The sequence below is a fragment of the Neofelis nebulosa genome, chromosome 7, assembly GCF_028018385.1.
Source record: "Neofelis nebulosa isolate mNeoNeb1 chromosome 7, mNeoNeb1.pri, whole genome shotgun sequence".
Taxonomy (NCBI): Eukaryota; Metazoa; Chordata; class Mammalia; order Carnivora; family Felidae; genus Neofelis; species Neofelis nebulosa.
In genome coordinates this window covers 30,022,663-30,043,096 of record NC_080788.1, presented here as the reverse complement: position 1 = coordinate 30,043,096, position 20,434 = coordinate 30,022,663, and the positions used below count along the sequence as shown (strand labels likewise).

General features: G+C 37.0%; 1 protein-coding gene across 3 annotated transcripts in view; it reads left to right on the top strand.

Moving 5' to 3' along the window:
* The window catches only part of SCAPER (S-phase cyclin A associated protein in the ER), a 525,678-nt gene that overhangs the window by 377,749 nt on the left and 127,495 nt on the right, over positions 1-20,434 (top strand). For all 3 annotated transcript variants that reach the window (XM_058736955.1, XM_058736953.1, XM_058736954.1), the window contains one exon: positions 9,043-9,166. In XM_058736955.1, coding sequence (XP_058592938.1) covers positions 9,043-9,166 — 124 coding nt within the window. The remainder of the gene's footprint in view (positions 1-9,042; positions 9,167-20,434) is intronic.

Sequence of the window (20,434 nt, the reverse complement as noted above, 5' to 3'; positions counted from 1 at the left end):
CCCTACCTTATCTCACAATCAATTTTAGATCATGGACTTAAGTGTAAAATCTATGAAACTACCAAAAGTGAATTTAAAAGAATATTTTTATAATCTTGAAGTGGAAAGGTTCTTTTAAGTCTGACACAAAACTCAGATGCACTAAAAAAGTTTGACAGATTTTATCAAATAGAAATGAAAACATTCCTTGAAATCTTGCCATTTGCAACTACGTGGATGGAACTAGAGGGTATTATGCTAAGTGAAATTAGTCAGAGAGAGACAAATATCCTATGACTTCATTCATATGAGGACTTTGTAAGACACAGAACAGATGAACATAAGGGAAGGGAAGCAAAAATAATATAAAAACAGGGAGGGGAACAAAACATAAGAGACTCTTAAATATGGAGAACAAACAGAGGGTTACTGGAGGGGTTGTGGGAGGGGGGATGGGCTAAATGGGTAAGGGGCATTAAGGAATCTACTCCTGAAATCATTGTTGCACTATGTGCTAACTAATTTGGATGTAAATTTAAAAAATAAAAAAAATGAAAACATTCTTTTGACAAAAATAAGTTTAGATAAACTGAAATATTTATTTGCAACATACAGTGATCAAAGGTTAGCATCTTTATTATTGGTAAAGAGCCTTATAAATCAATAAGAAAAAGACAGCCCTCCACCATAGAAAAATGGGTATAAAGTATACAGTGATAATTCAAGAAAATGTAAATATGTATGGCCAATAAGAACATGAAAAGGTCTTAAAACACAAAATACTATATGTAGCTGCCAAATTGGTAAAGATTTTTTTAATGAAATTTTCCAGGTTTTGGTAAAAGCATGAAGAAACTCTTTTTCTAAGAGTATAAATCCATTTTTTTAAAACTCAGATTTTTTTTTTTTCTGGAGGACAATTTGAATTTGGCAGTGTCTATCAAAAATCTTTTTTTTTTTTTTTTAATTTTTTTTTACCGTTTTTATTTATTATTGAGACACAGAGAGAGACAGGGCATGAGCAGGGGAGAAGCAGAGAGAGGAAGAAAGACAGAATCCGAAGCAGGCTCCAGGCTCCGAGCTGTCAGCACAGAGCCCGATGTGGGGCTCGAACTCACAAACCGCGAGATCATGACCCGAGCCGAAGTCGGACGCTTAACCGACTAAGCCACCCGGGCGCCCCTCAAAAATCTTAAAAATGTTCATATCTTTTTATCTAATTTATCATTACTGGAAATTTATCACAAGGTGATACGATGTTTTCAGTACAGCTATTATGAGTATGAGTTGTGCCATTGAGCACATCCTGTGTTTGCTAAGTTCCCAATCATATTAAGAGGCCCTACCACTATAGAACTTGGGAATTGCTTCCCAATTTTTATGTCTAGGATGTAGGCATGAGACCTAAGCTTTGCAACCCAGTATACCTATTCCAGATATCCACTCTGAAGCTGACGAAGCAAGGAGATCCCAAATCCTGTCCTTTTGACAATTGGAAACAGCTGCATGTAGCATGCAAAGTCACAGTGTAAGTTCAAGCTGTGCCATATGGTGCCCACTGGTTTTTTTCATCAGATCATTTTGGTTGTGTGTGATTTGGGTATTGGTCCTGGCAGTGTAACTTCTGTGCCTGTGTTTTCTAAATCCCATCATATACTCAATAGCCTATCAATTAATTTCCTTTCTGTTTAAGTCAATCAGGACTTTCTTCTTGTGTCTTGTAACTAACTAAAAGGTCTGACTGTTAAAACAGCATTATTTATAACATCAAAAATTAAACACAAAAATGGTAAGGGAGTGGTTGAAATAAATATTATATCCATAGTATAACACTCTTAATCCTTTTTAAAATCATGCAGTATTTCTCAGTGTAATTATTTTAATCAGAGAAGGAACTTAAGACATTAGAGGCTTACAAAATTGTTGGAAACTATTGTAGACCTCTGGATTGACTGCAAAACAATATGGTAGACTACCTAAAATTGTTTAGTTTCAATACATAAAATAATACTGTGAAAATAATATGAGCAAAATGAAAGGCAGTAGATAAATTGGAAAAAGCATGGGTTTTTTTTTTTCCAGATTAACTCCAAAACAATACCAAACATATCCACTGGGGGCACTGCTCCCTCTGAAGCCAACACACAAGTTGGGAAGGAAATAAGGATGCCATGCACAACTGTCTCTCACACCAGGGAAACTGCAGAATGGGTACAGATCAGAGATTAGGAAATCAGATAAATTAGCATAATCCCACTGGTTCTTGACACCCAGAAGCTGGAAGATTGAACCTGGAATGCTGCTGCAGGAAAGCCTCACATTTCCAAGTCTTGCTTAATAGCAACAAGAGCCAAAGAAAGATGACCTTGACTCAGTTCAGCCTCCAAATCCCATGTGGTAATAGTTGTGTAGAGGGAAAAAAACTCTTCAGTATGTATAGATTATGTCTAGAAGGATATGTAAACTAGTAACCATGGTGATTTCTAAGGTGGGAAATTGAGTGGCTGAGGAACAGAAGTAAGAGGGCAATACTTTTGACTACTTACCTTTTTTTGTGCATGTTGCACCATGGTTGTCATTCCTAGTCAAAAAGTTACAAGGTAAATTTTAATTTATCAAAGCTCAGTAGTTTTTATGCACCCCATGGGAACACACCTTAAGTTCTCTGAAGAACCATTCAAGGCTCTGAAGGAGGGAACATAGTAGGACTCTGGGTTCCTCACTTCTGCTTCCATCAGAACAACTCTGGTTTTATCAGTTCTGTGGTTTAAGTATCTAAATAAGATTGTGTAAGCTTTGAATCTTCTGAGTAAGAAAGCATTCTGCTGCTTTTATAAAAAACTGAAGACCATTATTACAGGAGAATATTAAATGTCATGGAGAAATATTCATTATGTATTTCTTAAATAAATGTGCATTTATAATATTGGAAAAAAGGGTGGGGTGCCTAGTGGCTCAGTCCATTGAGCATTTGGCTCTTGACTTCAGTTCAGGTCATGATCTCATGGTTTGTGGATTTGAGCCCCATGTCAGACTCTGTGCTGGCAGTGCAAAGCCTGCTTGGGATTCTCTCTACTCCCTCTCTCTCTGCCCCTCCCCCACTCATGCTGGCTCCCCTCTCAAAAACACATAAATAAACTTAAAAAAAAAAAAAAGAACAAAAGACCAGAAGTACAAATGCCAAATTATTGCTTGATAGCTTTTTGCTATTTCTTTGTCCTTGTCTTTCCCAAATTTATTATAATTATTTTTTAAATTATTTTATTTATTTATTTATTTATTTATTTATTTATTTATTTAGTGTTTTTTGGTGCCGAAACCCGGGAACGAATTAAAAATTATTTTTATAGGGGGTGCCTAACTGGCTCAGTAACTCTAGATCTCAGGGTTGTGAGTTCAAGCCCCACGCTGGGTGTGGGGGCTATTTTAATAAAACAAATAAAAAATATTTTTAAATGTTTGTATGATTTCATTTTTTAATATAATTTATTGTCAAATTGGCTTACATACAACACTCAGTGCTCATCCCAACAAGTGCCCTCCTCAGTGCCCATCACCCATTTTCCCTTTCCCCAACCCACCCCATCCACCCTCAGTTTGTTCTCTGTATTTAAGAATCTCTTGTGGTTTGCCTCCCTCCCTCTGTTTGTAATTATTTTTTTCCCCTTCCCTTCCCCCATGGTCTTCTGTTAAGTTTCTCAGGATCCACATATGAATGAAAACATATGATATCTCTTCTTCTCTGACTGACTTATTTCACCCGAATAATACCTACCAGTTCCATCCACGTTGCGGCAAATGGGATGATTTCATTCTTTCTCATTGCCAAGTAATATTCCATTGTATATATAAACCACAACTTCTTTATCCATTCATCAGTTGATGGACATTTAGGCTCTTTCCATAATTTGGCTATTGTTGAAAGTACTGCTATAAACATTGGGGTAAAAGTGCCCCTATGCATCAGCACTTCTATATCCCTTGGGTAGATTCCTAGCAGTGCTATTGCTGGGTCATAGGGTAGATCTATTTTCAATTTTTTGAGGAAGCTCCACACTGTTTTCCAGAGCGGCTGCACCAGTTTGCATTCCCACCAACAGCACAAGAGGGTTCCCCATTTCTCCACATCCTCGCCAGCATCTGTAGTCGCCTGAGTTGTTCATTTTAGCCACTCTGACCGGCATGAGGTGGTACCCCAGTGTGGTTTTGATTTGTATTTCCCTGATGAGGAGTGATGTTGAGCATCTTTTCATGTGTCTGTTGGCCATGTGGATGTCTTCTTTAGAAAAGTGTCTATTCATGTCTTCTGCCCATTTCTTCACTGGATTATTTGTTTTTCGGGTGTGGAGTTTGATGAGTTCTTTATAGATTTTGGATACTAGCCCTTGGTCTGATAGGTCATTTGCAAATGTATTTTCCCATTCTTTTGGTTGCCTTTTAGTTTTGTTGATGGTTTCCTTTGCAGTACAGAAGATTTTATCTTCATGAGGTCCCAATAGTTCATTTTTGCTTTTGTTTCCCTGGCCTTCGGAGATGTGACGAGTAAGGAGTTGCTATGGCTGAGCTCAAAGAGGTTGTTGCCTGTTTTCTCCTCTAGGGGTCTGATGGTTTCTTGTCTCACATTCAGGTCCTTCATCCATTCTGAGTTTATTTTTGTGTATGGTATAAGAAAGTGGTCTAGTTTCATTCTTCTGCATGTTGCTGTCCAGTTCTCCCAGCACCATTTGCTAACAAGACTGCCTTTTTTTCCATTGGATATTCTTTCCTGCTTTGTCAAAGATGAGGTGGCCATACATTTGTGGGTCCAATTCTGGGTTCTCTATTCTATTCCATTGTTCTATGTGTCCGTTTTTGTGGCAATACCACACTGTCTTGATAATTACAGCTTTGGAGTAGAGGCTAAAGTTTAGGTCACAAAAAGCCTTCAGTAAATATAAAAGAATTGAGATCATACCATGCACACTTTCAGATCACAATGCTATGAAACTTGAAATCAACCACAGGAAAAGTTTTGGAAAACTTCCAAACGCGTGGAGGTTAAAGAACATCTTACTAAAGAATGAATGGGTCAACCAGGCAATTAAAGAAGAAATTTAAAAATATATGGAAACAAATGAAAATGAAAACAACAACAATCCAAACCCTTTGAGATGCAGCAAAGGCAGTCCTAAGAGGAAAATACATTGCAATCCAGGCCCATCTCAAGAAACAAGAAAAATCCCAAATACAAAAACTAATGGTATACCTAAAGGAACTAGAAGCAGAATAACAAAGAAACCCCAATCCCAGCAGAAGAAGAGAAATAATAAATATCAGAGCAGAAATAAACCATGTAGAATCAAAAAAACAAATACAAAAACAACAAACAAACAAACAGGAGAACAGATCAGTGAAACCAGTTGGTTTTTTGAAAAAATAAACAAAATTGATAAACCCCCTAGCCAGACTTCTCAAAAAGAAAAGAGAGAGGACCCAAATAGATAAAAATCATGAATGAAAATGGATTTATCACAACCAGTTCCTCAGAAGTACAAACAATTATCATAGAATACTATGAAAAACTATATGCTTACAAACTGGACAACCTGAAAGAAATGGACAAATTCCTAAACACCCACACACTACCAAAACTCAAATGGGAAGAAATAGAAAATATGAACAGACCCATAACTAGTGAAAAAATTGAATCAATTATCAAAAATCTCCCAACAGGGGCGCCTGGGTGGCGCAGTCAGTTAAGCGTCCGACTTCAGCCAGGTCACGATCTCGCGGTCCGTGAGTTCGAGCCCCGCGTCAGGCTCTGGGCTGATGGCTCAGAGCCTGGAGCCTGTTTCCGCTTCTGTGTCTCCCTCTGTCTCTGCCCCTCCCCCGTTCATGCTCTGTCTCTCTCTGTCCCAAAAATAAAAATTAAAAACGTTGAAAAAAAAAATTAAAAAAAAAAAAAAATCTCGCAACAAATAAGAGTCCAGGACCAGATGGCTTACCTGAGGAATTCTACCAGACATTTAAAGCAGAGTTAATACCTATTCTTCTCAAGCTATTCCAAAAAACAGAAAGGGAAGGAAAACTTCCAGACTCATTCTATGAAGCCGGCATTACCCTGATTCCCAAACCAGACAGAGACCCCACTAAAAAGGAGAATTACAGGCCAATATCCCTGATGAACATGGATGCAAAAATTCTCAATAAGATACTAGCAAATCAAATTCAACAGCATATAAAAAGAAATTATTCACCATGATCAACTATTCGTTCCTGGACTGCAGGGGTGATTCAATATTCACAAATCAGTCAATGTGGTACATCACATTAATAAAAGAAAAGATAAGAACGATATGATCTTGTCAATCGATGCAGAAAAAAGCATTTGACAAAATTCAGCATCCTTTCTTAATGAAACCCCTCGAGGAAGTCGGGATAGAAGGAACATACTTAAACATTACAAAAGCTATATATGAAAGGCCCACAGCTAATGTCATCCTCAATGGGGAATAACTGAGAGCTTTCCCCCTGAGATCAGGAACACGACAGGGATGTCCACTCTCACCACTGTTGTTTAACATAGTGTTGGAAGTCCTAGCCTCAGCAATCAGACAACAAAATGAAATAAAAGGCATCAAAATTGGTAAAGAAGAAGTCAAATTTTCACTTTTTGCAGATGACCTGATACTCTCTACATGGAAAACCCGAAAGACTCCACCAAAAGACTGCTAGAACTGATACATGAATTCAGCAAAGTCTCAGGATACAAAATCTATGTACAGAAGTTGGTTGCATTTTTATACACCAATAATGAAGCAACAGAAAAAAAAATAAACTGATCCCATTTAAAATTGCACCAAGAACCATAAAATACCTAGGAATAAACCTAACCAGGCATGTAAAATATCTGTATGCTGAAAATTATGGAAACCTTATGAAGGAAATTGAAGAAGACACAAAGAAATGGAAGAACATTCCATGCTCATGGATTGGAAGAATAAATGTTGTTAAAATGTCAATACTACCCAAAGCAATCTACACATTCAATGCAATCCCAATCAAAATTACACCAGCATTCTTCTCAAAGCTAGAACAAACAATCCTAAATTTGTATGGAACCACAAAAGACCCTGAATACCCATAGTTAATACTGAAGAAGAAAACCAAAGCGGGAGGCATCACAGTCCCAAATAAAAATTATTTTTATAATTATAAGGACAAGTTATTTTTTAAGTAAAAAGAAAACGACTATTTTGCAAAATCCAGATATTTCATCTGGTAAATGAAATGATAATTTGCATTTGTGAAGGACTTCCTAAGTAGAGACTCCAAACAATGTATTATAAATGGGTTTCATATGGACCAACATTTTTCTGTACAACCTCAGGGATTTAATGAGGCTGGACAGAGGTGAGCCTCCTCCTGGCACCCTGCAGTCTAGAGTCCTTTCATGGTTCATGCCAGTGTACCGTGAAGACATTTGGGAAACAATGTGCTTCGTGATTCTGGAAATAATAGCTTTTATAGATGTTTAATTTGAGTCAATTTTTTAACATTTCATTTGTGCCTTATTCATAACAAGAATAATAAGATTAATGATCCTAATAAAGCCTATCACTTATTTTTAACCTTCTGCCAGGCACTTTCCTAAGTACTTTACATCTATTATCTCACTTAATCTTCATAACACTCATGTGGAGTCTAGGTATTATTATCCTGGTTTTATAGGTGAGAAAATGGATGCTAAGATGTACACATATTTTTAGGAAACTATAATTATATAAAGCAAAGTCCAACTATATCAGATAATGGATAATTACAACAGGGGCTCTCTTCAGCATTTCTCTCCCATATGAGACAGAGAGCTTGACTGTTTTGTTCACCTAACTGTGCCTGAAAGATCATAGGAACTTAGATATTTGTTAAATGAACACTCACATGGCGGATCTTTGACCAGTGGTTCTCAACTTCGGGTGCACATCACAATTGCTCCATAGAGCTTTTGAAACATGCAAATGTCTAGAACTCACCCAACTAGCATCTCCAAGGGAGGAACTCAGGCAGGTATTTATTTTTAAAGATGTGCAGGTGATTCCAGTCCTCAAACTATTGAGCCCCTATTCCAGAGCAGCGGGGACTTGCAAGTACATCTGAATCACTGGCAGAATTGGTTAAAGCACGGATTGCAGGAGTCTATCCCCAGAGTTTCTATTTAGTAGGTCTGGGGTGGGGGCCTGAGAATTTGCATTTCTAGTAAGTTCCCAGGTGATATTGATGCTTCTGGTCCTGTAGGATTATTGTCCTACAGGGTTGGTTGTAAGGGACTAAATCAAAACATTTATATGTAGAATTTAAGCAGGAGATTTAGTCAGGCCAGAACCCACATTGATCACTCAGGCAATGCAGGTTTTAAACACAATCTTCAGAGCACCCGAAGAGTACCCACTGAGTTTGTGGCTCCAAACATTTCTTTGAACAGTGGCACATGAATTTGTTTTATTCCCTAAGAGGAATACATTTCCTCTTAATGTTAACTGATCCTAAGATCAGTTTGACCTGAGACTACTGTGCGGAGCCCATGCCCACACAGGTGCCAAGCAGGCGTGGTGCTCACTCCCCAGAACCCCGCCGCTCTTGTCTCAGAGGGAAAGCCTGTAGTTTCTCCTCATGTGTTCTCCCTTCTTCATTCATCTGCCTTTATCTAGGACCAGGAGGTTTGGGAACAGGAGCTTTGACCCTTCTATTTCTGGACTTTATTCAAAAATGTCTATGTCCCAAAGTTCCTGGGTGATAGATATCTAATTTTAGATTATTAGGACATTATCAGATAGACTAGTAAACACATTTCCATTATCTGCTATACAACTAAGAAATTAGTAAGAGGTAAGTATTAGATAAATTACTTTGGATAAATTATAAGCTTTTGTATCTAGCTGATGGGCCTTGTACCTGATATTTTGCTTTTTTTTTCAGGGTGATTTCCATCCTGTGCCTGTTGCCTTTGTACGATTCATTTTATGTATTTTAATTGTTTAGAGAAGAGCTGCTCAAGTTTTATAAATGGTGTTTCTCTCCTATTAGGTCTCTCTGCAATGCAATCAATGTTTACAACCTCACCTGCAGCGACTGCTCAGAAAATTGCACCGATGTTCTGTTTAGTAACAAGATTACCTTCTTAATGGAACTCCTGATACACCAGTTGACGGTATGTAATATTAGCATTCTGAGTTAGAAGCATTTAAGGTTTGGGAAATAGTCCCTGTGGAGAAAATGAAAAGAATTCAGCTTATTTACCCTCCAGATGAAAAAGTGAAGATGACGGAGAGAGTATGGAGACTAGCAAAGAAACCTCTTAATTTGAAAATCTCATATTGGATTCTCCTCTAAGTTCCAATATTTAATGGATAATATATTTATAACACTTGCCAACTTCACAAATTTACATGGTTAAACTGAGGCCTTAGAATCAGTTGGACTCAAAGCCAAACCTTTGAGCCCACAGGAAGGAGGGCTGTAGAAAGGAAGAAAGCTTGGGAAAGCCTTGAAACCTCTCTTGCCAACTCAGTTAAAAGGGTCAGTTTAAAAAGGACTTTTTGATGGCCCTTGATATATACTTTTTTGAATCAAGAAACTCCTCTGTCAAAAAAGAATAAACCTGTTACTCTTTTGACGTGAGAACAAGCAGCCAATTGTTGTTCACAGATGTTGAAAGAGGTAGTAAGCTCAGTATAACATCCAAAGGTTTAGGTCTGTCAACTGCAGCCTCCAGAATACAGCCCTGGGGCCAGAAGTTTCCTGGTGAAGTTTCTGAGCCCCTGAGGTATTGGCACAAAATCTCTCTCAAGCTGCAAGTTTACAACACAGGAGATTTATTTTTTAGAACAGATTTACTTTTACTCAGCACATAGTTCTAATTCTTCTTCCTAAACTACATGCCTTTTGCACTATCCCCTCCTCAGTCTGGTTAATTTCTGTACATTCTTCAGACCTTAACTGAAACATAATGGCACCTTCCTCATGAAATCTTCCCCAACCTGACTCTCCCCAAGTACAGGTTAGGAATTTTTTTTATGTGCTCCTAGGCAGTACATCTTTCGTAGAACTGATCACATTGAATTGTAGTTAACTATGTGTCCATTTCCCCATTAGCCATAGAATCAACAAGGATAGGAGGCAACTTATCACCCTCTCCAGGATCCTAACACAGTGCCTGACACTTAGTAGATTTAGTACATCTTTGGTGAATATATGAGTGAACAAGTGAATCCCCACATCTCAAGCTAAGAATCAGAAAGGGAATGATGAGGTCCTTACAGGCAGGCATACTGACAATGAGAAGGGACAACAGTGAGAGAGAACAAAGGCACAGACCTAGAACTGTTTACACAGTACTGCAATGGCTATTTATAGTGATGACTAAGGGTCATCATCACTTGAAGGGTAAATTATATTTGGTATTATCTATAAAAGAAGGCATTAAAATATGGGTAAGACATTTTAGCCCAAAATCCTACTCAAAATAGTTGAAAGGCAGGGACAAGGAGAAAAGACTTAGTGTTTGTTATATGGCCTCATATTCTAGACATTTTAATATATATCGCCTCATTTAGTTTATCTAAACTTAAAGTTAGTATTATTATCCCATTTTACCAGTATGGAAACTTGAGTCCGAGAGTTTGGCTTGCCCAAGACAGCATAGAAAGTCATGGAGCCAAGAGTCAAATGTAGGTCTCTCAAACCCAAATTGAGGGACGTTCCACACAGTGACTAACTGCTACTTTTCAAAAGTGTCAATGTCATGAATGACAAGGGAAGAGAGAAGAACTATCACAGATTGGAGGAGGCTAAGAAGATCTGACAAGTAACTGAAATGTGGGATCCTAGACAGAAAAAGGACATTAGTGGTAAAACTGGGAAATTCAAATAAAGTCTATAGAATAGTTAATTTTATTGACTCAATGTTAATTTCCTGCTTTCAATAATTATAGTATGATTTTGTAAGATGTTAGCAATAGGGGATACAGGGTGAAGAGAACTCACTATTTTTGAAACATATATGTTAGTTTAAAATTAATTTAAAATAAGTTAAAAAAAAGTTTATAAAACGGGGCACCTGGGTGGCTCAGTCAGTTGAATATCTGACTTGATCTCAGCTCAGGTCTTGATCTCAGGGTCATGAGTTTGGGCCTCTCATTGGGGTCCATGCTGGGTGTGGAGCCTACTTAAAGCAAAACAAAACAAAATAAAACAAAAAAACATGCTTCCCCGCTGTTCCATGTTGTATCATCTGGAAGAATGTATTCTGTGGAACTTCTTCTATGTTGGTAATGGAAGAAAAGACATTAATATGTACTTTGAACAGAACAAATAACAACAGAGATGGCCTTTGAAATGTGAAGGGATGGATAAGCTTTACAGACAGGATCTTCCATCTTAGCTCTTCAGTCCTTTCTATTCTTACTGAAAAATATCATATGCAGTAGTTTATTATTCTCACACTAAATAAAGTGCCTACTATTTCCACTTACAGAGAAGCACAGAATATAATCTGCACCTTCCAGGAAATCCCAGTTTAGGAGTAGGAACAGATAGATAGATTGCATATAGTAAACGGTGTGATGGCAGCATATACAGACTACAGTGGAGCACAGGAAGGTGTTTTATAGCCTAGGACATCACAAAGGAGGGACATTTGAGCTAGACCTTAGCTCCTCATTTACTAAATGCCTACCATGTGCCAGGAGCCTGTAAGTAGCTTGATCCTCTCCTTCTTCCTTGAATAATATACCCTTGCTTGTGACTTCATGGTTTCTTGACACTCAGAAAAGCTTTTAATCTCCTGACCAGTGGATTTCACCACGTTCTGCGTTTAGTTTTCTCAGTTCAGGACTGTAGTCCTGGGACATTTATTTGCCAAATACATTTTATTCCTCCTTTCCTTATACGTGGCACTTCCTGGTTTTTACAGATCTTTTAGGCTGCTTTCAATTCTAATACAGCTGTGACTGAGTTTGTGACAGTTGGCAGAGGAGATTGTGTTTCCTAATTTGGGGAGAAAAGGGATGGAGATGGTTAGGGATGGTGACTTTGCATTTCTTGAAATCACTTGAATATGTTTCCATTTGTCTTGATAACTGGTTTTGATAACCATGTAACTGAAATATGGACCACTAACTTGCAGTACCTATTAAGTAATGGAGAGAAAATAGTCATCAACACATTTTACAGAAGGATGAGAAAGAAGCTAATTAAGTGAAGTCTGGTGAGATATATAAGACACCTAATAATGAGGCACTTCAACCTTCTTGAGCAAACTGAGATGGTTTAGAAGAAAAAAAAATTTTTTTTTGGTCTAGCTGCTTGAAATTTGTTTTAGCACTCTTATATTTTGTTTGAACTATGTGCAAAGCACTGTACAGATGCCAGAGTTACAGAGAACATTGGACACAGTTCTTTCACTCTAGAAGCCTACAGTTAAGGAAGAACTTGCACACATAAATACTAAAGAAAAGCTGTGAGAAGTTTGTAATGTAATGAGAGCTACAGAGTATCCTAAGCAATCTAGAAGAGTACCTGACACATAAGTGGTGCTCCTCAAATATCTGATGAGTGAATGAGTGAATTCTAACTTGGAACATTAAAGAGGTTTAGGGAAGAAATTGGACTTCACTGTGCCTTGAGGAAGGGTGGAAATTCCTCTCTAGGTTAGGATTTTTACAGAAGATAAATTAGCACAAGTGGCACGGTAAAGTATACCTTGCAACAGAGATTCTAAGTAGGATTTTTGGGATAAGCTCTTTGGAAGTTTATTTGGAGCCCTGTGAAAACAATACATTTAGATAGACATGATTTAGGTTGAAAGCTAGCAAAAATGTATTATATTCCAAGAAGCATGAAAGTTTTAAAATATGTTAAAGCAGATTACTGTCATTCCAGAAGCATGGTTCAACATCTCTGTGCTTAAATTTTCCCAGTGCACAGAACAATGGGTCTCTAGCTTCAAAATATCTCCTTGAAGAGACCAAATATGCACATTGGAAGGCAATGAAAAGACCAGTGAAAAGAGCAAGATGGCAGAACAGGAAGTCCCAGCCCTCCTTCCCCCACAGAGGCACCAACATAATAGTATATGGACCAAAATACCATTGTGAGAATTCCAGAAGACAGTTAAGTTGTTGAAATACCCCCAGGCAGTCTCAAAGCCAAGAACAGTCACATTGAAATGACTAAGAAGAATGGTTTTACTTTACTTGTGTTTACCCCCTCCCTAAGCCAGCAACGCTCAGCACTGGCAGACAATATCCCAGTTCATGAGTTCTCTTCTAGGAGGGAGAAGGGAGTAGAGTGTAAGTCTGGCATTTTGGCTTTTTGGAGAGCTTCCCAAGGGTCTTGAACCTGTTTCACCTGACTCAGGGCACTGACAAGGAGCTGGCATATTTCAGATGCCTGGAAGCCCCTGAGAACATGAGAGAGCAGGGCAGCTTGCTACTGTAGAACCAGAGAACTTAACAATGTTGCAGACAGACACCAGAGGGAGCAAGAGATTATGATGTCCTGAAAAGAAACCAGCAAAACTCTCTACTTGAGAAATTATACACGCAGACCCAGAGAAGTCACATCACCCACCAAAAGGTTTCAGAAACCCCTAGATTCTCTAACCAAGGTGACTGGTGTCTTCCTCTCTACAAAGCCAAGATGTAAAGTCTAAAAGAGATGCCTTTTTTTCCCAAATGTACAGATTCCAACACAAAGGTATAAGATACACAAAGAAACAGTGAAACATGGCCTATACAAAAGAACAAGATAAATCTACAGAAACCAGTCTTAAAGAAACAGGTATATGAATTAACTGACAAAGAATTCAAAATAATTATCATAAAGGTGTTCAATGAGCTCAAGAAAATGATGCATGAACAAAATGAAAATAACAAAGAGATAGAAAATATTTTTTTAAAAAGCAAGTTTTAGAGCTGAAGAAAACAATAATTGAACTGAAAAATTATGTAGAGGAGTTCACAAGCAGACTTGATGAAATAGAAGAAAGAATGAGTGAACTTAAAGACAAGTCATCTGAAATTATGCAGTCACAGGGATAAAAAGGAAAAATAATGAAAAATAGTGAAGAATGCCTAGGGGACATATGCAGTACCATCAGACAGACCAATATACACATTATGGTACTCCCAAAAGGAGGAGAGAGAATGGGGCAGAAAGCTATTTTAAAGAATAATAGCTAAAAATTTTCCTGTCTGGGGAAGGAAATGGATATCCAGATTCAAGAAGTCCCACAGAATCCAACTATAATGAACCCAAAGAAATCCACACAGAGAAACATTATAATCAACTTGTCAAAAGTCAGAGACAAAGAGAATTTTGAAAGGGGTAAGAAGAAAGTGACTTGTCATGTACAAGGGAACCTTTATAAAATCAGTGATTTCTCACCAGAAACCCTGTAGGCCAGAAGGGATGGAAGGATATATTCAAAAGAAGGGAAAAAAAATGCCAGCCAAGAAAACTATACCCAGTCAAACTACCCTTAAGAAATGAAGAAATTAAAAACTTTCCCAGATAATCAAAACCTAAGAATTCATCACCACTAGCCCTGTCTTACAGAAATTAGAAAGTGAGGGGCACCAGGCTGGCTCAGTCAGTAGAGCATGTAACTCTTGATCTTGGGTTGTGAATTTGAGCCCCACGTTGGATGTAGAGGTTACTTAAAAATAAAATCTTTTAAAAAAATTTTAAAAAGAAATTGTAAGGTGAGTCCTTCAAGTAGGAGCAAAAAGATGCTAAATGGCAATACAAAAGCATATGAAAATACAGTTGATCCTTGAACAACATGGGTTTGAACTGCATGGGTCCACTTACATGTGGGTATTTTAAATAAATAAGTGTTAATAAATAAATAAATGTAGGTAGGTTAAACTCCCCAATAAAAATGCATACAGTGACTGAATGGATCAAAAAACAAGATCTAACTATATACTGTCTACTCAAATAGACTCAAGAGACTCACTTTATATTTAAGGACACACATAAGATGAAGGTAAAAATTAAAAAAGATATTCAATGCAATATAAGACTAAATAGGCTTAAAGTGAAAAACTCTCAGATAAAGAAGGATAATTTTCTATAAGGCTAAAGAGACTTAAAGTGAAAAACTTAGAGGAGATAAAGAAGGACAGTTTTCAATTTTCTAAGAAGATACTGTAAGTACATAGGCACCCATCAGGGCACCCAAATACAGGAAGCAAACATTGAAAGAATTGAAGGGAGAAAAAGACAGCAACACAATAAAAGTAGGGGATTTTAATACCCCAATTTGAATAATGGATAAACATCCAGAAAGAAAACCAATTAGGGAACCAGATGGTTTAAACAACACTGCAGACCAAATGCATCTAACACACATATACCAAATACTCCACCCAACAGCAGCAAAATACACATTTTTCTCAAGCACACACGGGACATTCTCTGGTATAGATCACATATTAGTTCACAAACAAGTCAACAAATCTAAGAATAAGATATGCCTCATCTTTATCCATTCTTTCATCTGTCAATGGATAGTTGGGACTGCTTCCATAATTTGGCTATTGCAAATAATGCTGTAATAAACATGGGGTACATCTATCTTTTTTTATTAGTGTTTTCATATTCTCTGGGTAAATACCCAGTAGTGGAATTACTGGATCATATAGTAGTTCTATTTTTAATTTTTTGATAAACCTCCATACTGTTTTCCATAGTGGCTGTACCAATTTGCATTCCCACCAGCAGTGTACTAAGGTTCCTTTTTCTCCACATCCTTGCTAACATAATGTTTCTTGTGTTTTTGACGTTAGCCATTCTGACAGGTATGAGGTGATATCTCATTGTGGTTTTTATTTTCATTTCCCAGATGTTTAAGAATTTGGAGCATCTTTTCATGTGTCTTTTGTCTGTCTTTTTTAGGGAAATGTCTGTTCACATTTTCTGCCCATTTTTTAATCGGATTATTTGTTTTTTGAGTATTGAGTTGTTGTTTGAGTGTTGAGTTCTTTATTTTGGATACTAATGCTTTATCCAGATATGTCATTTGCAAATATCTTTTTCCATTCAGTATGTTGTCTTATAGTTTGTTGATTGTTTCCCTTTCCATGCACAAACTTTTGAATTTGATTTGTCCCAATAGTTTATTTTTGCTTTTGCTTTCCTTGCCTCAAGAGACAAATCTAGAAAGATGTTGCTACAACTGATGTCAAAGAAATTACTGCCTGTTTTCTTTGAGGATTTTTATGGTTTTAGGTCTCACATTTAAGTCTTTAAAACATTTTTAGTTTATTTTTGAGTATGGTGTAACAAAGTCGTCCAGTTTTATTCTTTTGCATGTAGCTGTCTAGTTTTCCCGGCACCATTTGTTGAAGAGACTCTCTTTTTCCCATTGTATATTCTTGCCTCCTTTGTCAAAGATTAATTGACCATATAGTTGTGGGTTTATTTCTGGGCTCTCTATTCTGTTCCATTGATCTATGTGTCTGCTTTTGTGCCAATTCCATAATGTTCTGATTACTATAGCTTGGTAGTATATCTGAAAATCTAGGATTGTGATACCTCCAGTTTTGTTCTTCTTTTTCAAGATTGCTTTAGCTATTTGGAGTTTTTTTGTGATTCCATATACATTTTAGGATTATTTGTCCTAGTTATGTGAAAAATGCTGTTGGTATTTTGATAGGGATTGCATTGAATCTGTAGATTGCTTTAGGTAGTAGGGACATTTTAACAATATTTGTTCTCTCAATCCATGAACATCTTTCCACTTGTTTTTGTCTTCAGTTTCTTTCATCATGTTTTATAGTTGTCGGAGTAGAGACCTTTCACCTCCTTGGTTAAGTTTATTTGACAATTTCTTAAAATAAAACAACACACAGTGAAATTTGCTGCGTTGAATGACTCTTCCTTTCATGAATGATTTTTCTTTTACATGTGATGCAATTCAGTAGCATTTTACTCACAGTACTACTCCTGTCAAAAATGGAGTCAATCCTCTCAAATTTCGCCATTGCTTTCTCAACTAACCTTATGTAATATTCTTAATCTTTTTTTGTCATTTCGACAGTCTTTATAGTCCATCTCAAAAACCTCTTTCTTTGCTCATCCTTAAGAAGCAACACCTCATCCATTAAAGTTTTGTCACAAGATTGCAGAGTTCAGTCCCATCTTTAGGCTCTACTTCTAGTTTAGTTCTCTTGCCACTTCCACCACATCTGCAGTTACTTCCTCCACTGAAGTCTGAAACCTCTCAAACTCCTCCATGAGAAACCAGCTTCTTCCAAACTCCTGTTAATGTTGATATTTTGACCTCTTCCCATGAATCACAAATGTTCTTAATGGCATCAAGAATGGTGAATCTTTGGGGTGCCTGGGTGGCTCAGTCAATTAAGCGTCTGACTTCAGCTCAGATCGTGATCTCACACTTTGTGAGTTTGAGTCCCGTGGCAGGCTCTGTGCTGACAGCATGGAACCTCAAGCCTGCTTTGGATTCTGTGTCTCCCTCTCTCTCTGTCCCTCCCCCCAACCTCACACTTTGTCTCTCTCTCTCTCTCTCTCAAAAAATAAATAAACATAAAAAAAATAAAAAGAATGGTGAATCTTTTCTGGAAGGTTTTCAGTTTACTTTGTCAAGATCCATTTGTGGCAGCTACAGCCTTACAAGTGTATTTCTTAAGTAAGAAGACTTGAAATTGATGATGACTCCTCAATCAATGGACTACAGAATGGATGTTTGTTAGCAGGCATGAAAACAAACATTCATCTCATTGTACAGCATCATCAGAACTCTTGGGTGACCAGGTACTTTGTTAATAAGCAGTAATATTTGGAAAGAAATATTTTTTTCTAAGTGGTAGAGGTTTACAGTAGACTTAAAATATTCAGTAAACCAGGTCATAAACAGATGTGCTGTCATCTAGGCTTTGTTTAGAGAGCAGATGCACAGTAGATTTCGCATAATTCTTAAGGGCCCTAGGATATTGAGAATGGTAAATACACATTGGCTTCAACATAAAGTTACCAGCTGCATTAGCCCCTAACAAGAGAGTCAGCCTGCACTTTGAAGCTTTGAATCCAGGCATGGACTACTCTCTAGCTATGAATGTACGAGATGGCATCTTCTAATATAAGGCAGCTTTATTTACACTGAGAAAATCTGCTGTTTAGCATCTCCACCTTCATTAATTATTCTAGCTAGATTTTCTGGGTAACTTACTGCAGCTTCTGTATCAACACCTGCTCTTCATCTTGCCCTTTGATATTATGGAGAAGGTTTCTTTCCTTAAACCTCATGAACCAATCTCTGCTAGATTCAAAGTTTTCTTCTAAACTTTCCTCCCCTCTTGATCTTCATATAGAATTGAAAGGAGTTATGGCCTTGCTCTGGATTAGGTTTTAGCTCAAGGGGATATTGTGGCTAGTTTGATCTTCTATCCAAACAACTAAAACTTTCTCTATATCTGCAGTAAGTCTTGTTCACTGGAGTAGCACTTTAATTTCCATCAAGAAAAAAAAAATTCCTTCAAGTACTTTTCCTTTGCATTCACATCTTGGCTAACTGGTGCAAGAGGCTTAGCTTTTGGTGTATCTTGGCTTTGGACATGCGTTCCTCACTGAGTTTAATCTTTTGTAGCTTTTGATTTAAAGTGGGAGACATGCCACTATTCTTGTCACTTGAACACTTAGAGGCCATTGTATTAATTGGCCTAATTTCAATATTGTGTATCAAGAATAGGGAGGCCCAAGGAAAGGGAGAGAGTTGGGGGAACAGCTGATAGATGGGGCAATCAGAACACATATAGCATTTATCAAGTTCACCGTCTTTACATGAGTGCAATTCATGGTGCCCCCAAACAATTACAATGGGTTAACATCAAAGATCACTGATCACAGATCACCATAACAAATACAATAATGAAAAAGTTTGAAGTATTTCAAGAATTTCCAAACGTGACACAGAAACATGAAGTAAGCAAATGCTGTTGGAAAAATGGTGCTGATAGACTTGCTCGATGCAGTGTTGCCACAAACCTTCAATTTGTAAAACAATGCACTATCTGCGAAGCACAATTAAATGAGGTATGCCTGCATTTGCACTCTCATGTTTAGTGTAGCATTATTCATAATAGCCAAGAGGTGGAAATAAATATCCATTGACAGATGAATGGATAAAGAAAATATGTGTGTATGTATGTGTATGTAAATATATATATTATATATGTATATTATGTATATGTATATATATTTTATATGTATATATACACACATATATATATTCATCCACATAATACTATTCATCCGTAAAAAAGAAGATGGTCCCGTCTTATGCTACAACATGAGTGAACCTGAGGGCAGTATGCTAAGCAAAATAAGCCAGTCACAAGGAACAAATACTGCATGATTTCACTTATTTGAGATATCTGAAGTAGTCAAACTTGTAAAACAGAGAGTAGAATTGTGGTTGCCAGGAGCTGAGGTGAAGGGAAATGGGAAGTTGATGTTTAATGAGTATTGAGTTTCAGTCATGAGAGATGAAAAAGTTCTGGAGATCTGTTTTACAGCAAATTGTAAGTTTGTGCATATAGTTAATTAGATTGTAATGTATACTTTAAAATTGTTAGAAGGTAAATTTATGTTACATGTTTTTTATCATCAGGAAAGACCAGTGAAAATATTACTGAGTGCTGGGAAAATAGATTAACAGACATTACTTTTGGAAATTGTAAATAGTCCGTATTACAGATGAGCAAATTGAAATGTGGCAAAGAGATCACACAGCTATTCAGTGATAGAAGATGACTTGGATCCTAGTCTCTTGAGCCCCTGTCCAGGGTTTCCCTTCCTATAACCTGAATTGATGTGTACTCACTTTATTGAATTGACAAATGAGACAAAACAACATTTTTGTGACTTTAATTTTATACATGTTTAATATTGGCATCTGGGTAGGATACACTGAAAAAGCATTTAATTAAAAGACTTTTATAATTTCTTGATGTTTCATTGCATTGTAAAAAGCATTAAATATTTTATTAGCATCTTTATTTTTAATTCATAGTGACCTGTTCTTTATTGAATATTTAAAGAATATGCTTATAAATTGTGTGTATATATTTTCTGGAGCCAAGGAGATTATTAATTAAAAAGTGATGTACAAACCTTAAATAATTGATATGATATAGTTGGATCAAATAGGCTGTTGGTGAGTACTTCAGAAGGTGACAGGAAAGTTCTGTATATAAACAAAATATAAATGCAACCCTACAACAAGGGGATTGTATTTTACTGAGTCATGTGCAAAGCCATGCTGGTGCCTGTTTGATTTTCATTATAGCAGCAAAGGCCTGGAACTAGCCATTAACCACATAGTTTTCTTTGTACTAAGGAGCCAGAACATGGACTCCACAGTTAATTATATGGGATTAGAAATCGTTCAACC